This window comes from Gadus macrocephalus, chromosome 2 (assembly GCF_031168955.1).
Source record: "Gadus macrocephalus chromosome 2, ASM3116895v1".
Classification (NCBI taxonomy): Eukaryota; Metazoa; Chordata; class Actinopteri; order Gadiformes; family Gadidae; genus Gadus; species Gadus macrocephalus.
In genome coordinates, this window is record NC_082383.1 from 4,411,074 (window position 1) to 4,419,473 (window position 8,400).

The 8,400-nt window shown below is 48.0% G+C and overlaps 2 protein-coding genes across 2 annotated transcripts in view; both read right to left on the bottom strand.

The window, feature by feature from the left end:
- The window catches only part of LOC132475672 (somatostatin receptor type 2-like), a 317,638-nt gene that overhangs the window by 236,786 nt on the left and 72,452 nt on the right, over window positions 1-8,400 (bottom strand). The window lies entirely within an intron of this gene.
- Window positions 3,648-8,394, bottom strand: sox8a (SRY-box transcription factor 8a). The gene is made up of 3 exons (XM_060076891.1): window positions 7,758-8,394; window positions 6,894-7,126; window positions 3,648-6,507 (listed from the first exon to the last, which is right to left on the bottom strand). Exons 1-3 carry the CDS (start codon window positions 8,171-8,173, stop codon window positions 5,612-5,614), a joined length of 1,545 nt encoding a protein of 514 aa, XP_059932874.1. The 5' UTR covers window positions 8,174-8,394; the 3' UTR covers window positions 3,648-5,611.

Here is an 8,400-nt window from a genome sequence, read left to right on the forward strand (position 1 = left end):
ATTCACAATTGAGATTGCCAAGAAAACGTGAAAAGAAGAGATCAGCTGAATAAAAAAAAAAGGCTGAAGTGAAAGACTGTGGACAACTGTTAAGGGAACAGAACACTGGCAGATGTCATTATGTTTTGTTTAAGGCTCCTTTCTTTCTTTTTACTGTTTTACTTCCAGGCACTTCTTAGGATTCAGGAAAACTCTAAAACAACCCAAGGCTGAACGTTTTGGATGAAATAAACCACAGTGGTGTAGCCTATCCCTGAAGCCGTTGAGTTGCAGTCATTAAATTCACACGTGGCTACACCTGCAGTGTGACATTCGCGGCGTCTTTATTTAGCATCCCGTTGTCATGGCGTTTTAACACAGTCCGCTGAGGAAGGGAGCCTCATCTTAATGGTGACCAGCTCATCTCCTTCAAGATGTTTGGAGGTATGCTAGGCCTGCACTGTAGCATAGATTGGTTTCGAAAAGTATAATATAATCAATATCAAGTGTCCGTTCCAAGTTGATTCTAACTGATGTGTGGGTGCCAGAAATCGTTTAGGAATTATAATATTTTACAAGCAGGTGATTTGTTGATCCGAATTCCCTCGACAAGCGAAATGACCAATTGACAAATCATATACTTTAGTGAAATAAATGTTTTTCCCTATTTTCTCTTCTTTTCATTAAAAAACCCTTCCCCCCTACGAGCAGTCCCCTTCACATCACGAGCAGTCATTAAATCGACATTCAGCCTATTTTGAGAAACATATATAAAATATGTGAAAAAAATATATGCTTCCTAGTATTTTACTTTCCATTTCAGAAGCAGAAAACTGTTGACTTTAGCAGGATCAGAGCCTGCACAGGATCCAGGTTTTCCTCAGAATGGCCAACAGTTCTGCTCCCTTACCCAGCCCGCCCCCCCCGCCCCCCCTCCCCCCCCCCCCCCCAGCTGACCACTTCAATGTCACTCTGGGAACTATAGGCCTATATAGCCATGGCCTATAGAGGAAGTTCAGTGTTGGTTCTGTTCTGTCGCTGGGTTTTACTTGGCCTGGAAATCAAACAGCGCAAACATAAGAGACACCATAAAAGAAGAGGGGAAAAAAAGTATTTTATGTCTGGCAGGAAGAGAACAGGAAGTGGATGCAAAAATAATCGTAATGTATTCAGGAAGTTATTAGATAGCTAGGTTTATGTGTTTGCTATGTAGGCACACTGGAATAGTAATAGTTTGAGTTCTAGTTGAGTTGTCATCCAAACAAAGCTTAGTCAAATGATGAACGCAAATAAACAGATCACACAGGAATCAGTCAAACAATAATTTAGTTATTTGATATGTCGCCATGCAATCGTCCAGCCGATAAAGCACTTAATCCAAACATAAAGTACATAGTTGAAGCGGTAATCCCCACATGGTTGTTTTAACGAGAGGTCTTGGAAGAGACCGGTACATCAAGTGCGGTCCGTTCTGTGCAGTACTTTATGTCCTCTTAATTTCCCTTGCAAATCAGCATTACAGTTCTCACCGAGTTTTCCCGGTTCCCTCTCTTCCCGGAACAGCGCCCCAAACTCAGTCGAGGCTCATTAGGCAACAGGACAAGTCCACCACCAGGCGACTAATCCCGTTGTCTAGAGTGAGGCGAGGTCCTCCTCCATCTATCTGGGCTCGGCTAGTTTCCCCTGTGGGCTCGTAGGCTGCACCTCTAGAACTATAGCACCGCTCATCTTTTATCTGGAGCGATAGTGACAGTTGGAATGTATTCTGAAGCCCTAAGTCGTGAAGCTTACACACACAACCGCTAATATGTTTTATTACACTGTGAGAAGTGTTTTAATATCAGAGCCTGAGTGTGTGTCTGTTTGTGTGTGTGAGCGTTCTTTTATTGTGTGCGTGTTTGTGTGCGTGTGCGTGTGTATGTCTGTGTGTGTGTTTTTGTGTGCGTGTGCTTTTGTGTGTGTGTGTGTGTGTGTGTGTGTGTGTGTGTGTGTGTGTGTGTGTGTGTGTGTGTGTGTGTGTGTGTGTGTGTGTGTGTGTGTGTGCACATGTAGGTTTCTGTGGTTTGGCTCATCGTGTGCTTACACCTCTGCGAAACAGCGGACTTATCGACCTAATGACTTTGGGTTTAAGTCAATATCTTCGCCCTGTTCTTCAAAATGTTGCGCTAGCGACCCCCGCTGCGCTCGGCGTGTTTATAGGCAGCAATGGGCTCCGCTCTTGAGCGGTTAACCGTTCACAGTGAGCCTCCCTAGTCGGAGGCCAACCAGCGTTGCCAGATTCGGCCATATCTCCCGCCCAATCTGGCCCAATCTGGCAACACTGGAGCCAACCTCGGCCCGTCAGGCTCCGGGTTCCAGGGGAAAGCATCCGAAGGAGGACCCTCAAGTGCCTTCTTATTATTATGTTTTTGTGGTGCTTCACTTTTACTCACTCCTGTTCTTTCTCAAGAGTTCCTCCTGAAACTATTTGGCAAACGCTAGTGAAAAAAAAAAACAGAGACTTTGAAGGAGAAAAACAACAAGTTGTTCCTGAACCACCCACACCCCATCTGCCGCGGTATTATCTCCTCCTTTTTATTATCTACTGATTCGCTCCGCTCAGAGGGTTTATTCTGCAGTTTGTTCAATTTGGTGTCGCTTTTGTTGTCTTAGAAAATGTTTACTTTAGGTTGTTGTTGTTGTTGTTGTTTTGTTTGCGGAGAATTTGACAATGAAATGGATAATAAATCCCCCCCCCCCCCCCCCCCTCCTTCTATGTGCGTCTAATTTGTCCTTCAGGACCCTCTTAATGACTTGTCAGTTTCCCCCCCCTGCCCTGCCATTTTCGGTCCCAATTAATTCTTTTCGAGTTTGTCCGGATAAAGCGGAGACAATAGGGTCCCCTCCACCAGAAGCAGAATGAGTCATTAACATTCAGCAGTGCGTCCCGGCCTCTTGGCTCCCCCTCCGGCACGGCCGTGCACGGCTTCCCGGGCATGCACCCGGGCCGAGACCGACCCCAACGCTCCGTCCACTCGACCGGGAGGGAGACCCAGCGCTATCTGCCTGAATTCTGCTACTATTTATTTCGTTTACTTTTTAAAAACAGCACCAGCGTGATTCTGTTTTTTTATTTCGTTAATTTTTTTTCGTTATTTCCGAAGTTCCCCAATCAAATAGCCTAATTGACACACAACGCCAAGCCATAAACAGTGGACCTCCCGTTTGAGAACAGATGTTTTAGTGGAAATACGATGCTCCGATTTCTCGTAAAGATAGCAGCGGGGGATCAGTGTGGTGATCTTTGACCGTTTATGTTTTAATGTCAGAGTCAACGTTTGCCCCGAAGGGAGCGTGATGATGTTTCTGGATTTATTAGATAGCCTACCATATTCCTTGAGGTCCCTCTATTTATAATATGAGAATGAGCACCAATATCAAAACGAAAAAGATTCTAGACACATTTGTTTTTTAAAACCTGTGCCTCATTACTTAAATTATATAGGCCTAAAGCAGAAGTGTTCAAGTACTTTGCCAAGCTCGCAATGGATAAATTACCCATTTTGTTTGTCAGATGTTTAGAAGTCACTTAATATACCATTGCATCTTAATTAATATCTTTGAAATTGGCAACCCACTCAATGTAAGAATATTTTTATACCAAGGAATAATAATATGAGGCAAAGAACTTCAATATCAAGAAAATGTTTTATTTTATTTTACATTCACAAAAATGGCCAGAGAAAATGTATTAGCTGTGCGGGTAGGAATGAATCTGTAGTTAATAATTCAAAAAGAAAGTACATTCACAGCCTTTTTTGTTTTTTCAATTGTACACAATAAAAATATACAAAACACTGTGAAAACACTGAAGAGAAATCTGAGCACAGAGTTTTATAGCTTTCAAATCATAACATAAACGGTATCGAAACCAAAGAGTGTAAGGAATGATAACAAACAAAGTATATTATCAAAAGAACGTATCCGTGTCTGAATGTTGTGAAGAACTGAATGCAAGCGGCATGGGAATTTGTTAATTTAGAATTCATATCGCGGTACGGGCTGAAAAGCATTTAAAAGGCACAAATGACGTGGTTTTCTAAGGGAGACCGTGCAGGGAGTTGGCACTCGACTCAAGAGATGAAAGGGGGGGGAGAAAGGGAATCACACTCTCTTATTTAAACGCCTTCTTCTGGCGAAAAATTATCCTTTAATATTAAACTTCTCACTCCAAGTTCCTCGTCCATTAGAGCAAAAGGGGTTTTACTGTGTGAGAAGTTGTGATGCAACGTGATACAGGCTTAGAGAGCACCTCTTTTATCCCTTCCCCTTTCTTGCAGAGACACATCACATACATACAAATATAAAACCACAAATCACATGGCACACACACACACTTGCAAAATCCCATATGCACACTCTCAAACACGTACACACACATGAAAAATCCCCCACACACATATACACAATCCAAAATCACACATAGACACACGCACACACACGCACGCACGCACACACGCACACACACACACACATCCATGTGTCGTTGTTTCTGCATCCTTGCAAACAGGAGACCCAGCTGACATGTCACTCAGTGCGCTCGGTGTTATCTTACCCCATTTCCTTTAACCCCCCCATCATGACTAATCGCAATTCGCCAAGCATAGCTTTCTGACACCTGTTGTGTCCGGCATCGGTCCTCCCGCAAACATACCCCGGAACAGGGCTGACCTCTTGTGAATGGTGGTGAAACGGAACGATATCGAACCGCAACCCCTTCGTACCCTCTCTGTACCTCACTGCCCGATCCATCCATCCATGTCGAGTTGTCTGGTTTTTCTTTATCATTCGTGACAAAAACAATAATGTAAATAACCACGCCCACATTATATGTGTATACTTAAGAAAAAACAGAAATGGTAAGAAATAAAGTACTGAACATAAATACATTTAAGACTTCTAAGCCAAGTGACACTTAAAGATTCAAAATGAGCCATTGAGTTATGCCGTATGATGTTGTCGCTGCCAGATCTTTTAGAATGTAGTTATGGCCATTATCACCGAGACGCAAATTGTCTTAATTGGGCCTGGGCACCTTACCCGATGGAGCTGAATCTCCATCTGTTTGTCAACGGATTCAGGCCAACAATTTCTTCCTCCTAGAAAAACTCTTTGACAGGCCTTTGCTTTTTGCCTCAAGTGTGCAATCACGAGCACACACACACACACACACATGTTGTGTGCACGCACAGCAACACGCGCACGCACAATCGACACGTGCGATACGAAACTGGAACGAAGGTAGGCGGAGGCAATATGTCCTCACGGAGGAGTTTGACTTGCCAGCCACACGTTTCATCACTGTGTAAAACGTCCATCGCCGTGTGGTTTCTGCGTGTGTTTGTTTTAGAGTTCTTCTTCGTCACACGGATACACTTTGTATAAAATCAGCAGGCACTTTTATGTCATTTGTTTTGCTTTTGTTTGTCGGGTCGTGCAGCCGCGAGCGCCACCTTCCTCTCTCTCTCTCTGCTGCCTTCCTGTTATAGTAGTGCATTATCTTCTTGAACGGAGTCTCAGTGCTCTGGGGGGGGGGGGGGGAGGTGCACCCAGGGACACCGCCTAATCCCCTCCCCCTCCCCACTCCAGCCGGTTAGGGTCTGGACAGGGTGGTGTAAACGGGCTGGTCCCAGCCGGAGCCGGACGGGCTGTGGGCGGGGGCCATGGACAGGCTGTTGAGGATGGGACTCCCGTAGGCCCGCCGGGAGGAGTGGAAGTAGGGGTACTGGTAGAGGCCGGAGGCATACCCCGAGTACGGGCTGTAGTAGCTGGAGCCCTGCAGGTCCGTATAGTCACACTGGGGGGGGCTGGAGAAGGCGGCCGGGGGGGCGGGCGCCGCGGAGGAAGAGGAGGAGGAGGAGGAGGAGGAGGAGGAGACGCAGGCCTGGCCGCTGAAGGGGCCGTACTCGGGTTGGGACGGGGAGCTGTGGGAGTGCTCGCTGTAGTGGCTCGGGCTCAGCTGCTCCGTCTTGATGTGGGCGCGGTGGAGCCCCGCCTCTCCCCCCGGGGACGGGGGCGTCGGCATCCCGCCGCCGCCGCCGCCGCCGCCGCCGCTGCCGCTCCCCGCGCCGCCGGGCGTGGCCGGGGCGGCCTTGCGGCTCCACGCCGGGCCGCCGTGGCCGAGGTGACCGTACGGGGACTGGTAGGAGCCGCCTCCGCACAGCCCCGTGGGCCCGGGGCCCTGGTGGGGGTGGTGCGGGTGGTGGTGGTGGTGGTGGTGGTGGTGGTCCAGGGACAGCATGGCGGAGGAGGCGGCGGCGGCGTGGCCGTTGAGCGGCAGGTACTGATCGAACTCGTGCACGTCGAAGGCCTCCATGTTGCTGATGACGTCGGTGCTGAGCTCAGAGATGTCCACGTTGCTGAAGTCGATGTTCTGCCGGCCGCCCTCCATCAGCCGCCGGCCCTCGGGCTTCATGTCCGGCTTGGCGCCTGGGTGGTGCAGGTCCGTCTTGGGGGTGGTGGGCGGGGTCGGGGGGCCGTGGGGCTGGCCTGGTGGAGGAGGAGGAGGAGGAGGAGGAGGAGGAGGAGGAGGAGGAGGAGGAGGAGGAGGAGGAGAGTTGAAATAACACACGACAACAAAGGCGATCATTCAGCCAAACATAAGATGCAAAACCCCCGAAGCTTCCCTGAACTACAATAACATCCACCAGCGCTGTGCCTTTGTGGTACACAATATATTAATACATAATCTATAACAAATCGAACCAGTAGCAATAACAACGTAACGCCGATAGGTAACGTCGTGTTCCAGACGCATCATCCAGCATTGCTTTTATTGCGGTACACGATATATTAACACAAAATAAGTGATCCATCAAATCGATAGTAATGATGACGGGATGCCGGTGGGTCATGTCATCACGGCCGTCACGTACCTGTGTGGTCGGGGTGGTGCCGGCCGTCGCTCATGCCCGCCAGCCCCCCCAGACCGGGCTCAGCCTTGTACATCTGGTGGGCCAGGTCGCCCGAGTCGGAGTCCCCCTGCCCCGGCTTCACGTTCTTCCGCCGGCGGGGCTGGTACTTGTAGTCGGGGTGGTCCTTCTTGTGCTGCACCCGGAGGCGCTCGGCTTCCTCCACGAACGGCCGCTTCTCGTTCTCAGAGAGCAGGCTGAGAGAGAGAGAGAGAGAGAGAGAGAGAGAGAGAGAGAGAGAGAGAGAGAGAGAGAGAGAGAGAGAGAGAGAGAGGTTAGGTTTTAACACAGCTGATAGATGTAGAGAACTATATGCTTAAACGCAGCCGTGGATGAGTTTATGCATGCATATATACATGCATTTATACATGCATACATACGTACAAACATGCATGCATATACATGCATTGATAAGTACATACAAACGTATGCTTACATACATGGATATATTCATACAAACATAGATGGGTAAATGATTACATACATAGATAAGTACATACATACATACATACATACATAAAACCATGCATATATACATAAATACATACATTCGTACATACAAAGGAAGTTGCAGTCATAGTGTTTGCGTTTTTTTTGCCAACAATACAGCAACAATGCTCAAAAACGCACCAAGTTATTTGTTTTATAATTGATTGTATGTATTCTCTTGGAAACTAATTGACAAACTAATACTAGTACAACTAATTAACGTAATTATGAATCGGCCTATCAATTCGCCCAAACTCTGCAGAACTCCAGATCCGCAGATATTTATTCGGTTCGAAGGACACCTTCTCATTATTACCAGACAAATAATAAGAGACTCACCGCCAAAGTTTCCCCAGGGTCTTGCTGAGCTCGGCGTTGTGCAGGTGGGGATACTGATCCGCTAACTTTCGGCGCGCCGCCTGAGCCCACACCATGAACGCGTTCATGGGTCTCTTCACGTGGGGCTTCATCTTCAGCGAGCCGTTCCCTCGGACGGGCATGGGCACCAAGGACCAGTCGTATCCCTTGAGCACCTGAGAAACCGCGTCCCGTATGCAGGCTGGGAAGCGGTCGTCTTCCTCCGGGTCAAGCTTCTTGCCCATGCCGGAGAGCAGCGATCCCTGGCCGTCGGAGCCAGTCGGGGAGGACGGAGCGTCCGAGTCCGACTCGTCCTGAGACATGGAGCAGTTGGAGCCCGAAGGGCTGCACGGCGGCTCGTGGACAGCCTTGTCATGCTCATCCGTCATTTTTAACATTTCCTTTTTTTTTTGATAACAGATGAAATTCCCCCCAAAAAGATGATATTGTTCTTTGGATCCCTTCCCTCCGTTGAAAGTCTATTTAAATGGAGAACGCGCTTTTTACGCACGCTTTGTCATGCTTACTCCTTCAACATATTTAAGAAAAAGCGTGCTCCTCTATTTTCCTAAAGCTTGTTTGTTTTTCCTGCTGTCTTGTTTCCTTATACTGGCATGAGTTGTGG

Coding starts and splice junctions, on each gene's coding strand:
- sox8a (XM_060076891.1), bottom strand. CDS start 8,173: ATGTTAAAAATGACGGATGAGCATGACAAGGCTGTCCACGAGCCGCCG. Junction 7,127..7,757: donor ACCCTGGGGAAACTTTGGCG/GTGAGTCTCTTA, acceptor TCTCTCTCTCAG/CCTGCTCTCTGAGAACGAGA. Junction 6,508..6,893: donor GCACCACCCCGACCACACAG/GTACGTGACGGC, acceptor CTCCTCCACCAG/GCCAGCCCCACGGCCCCCCG.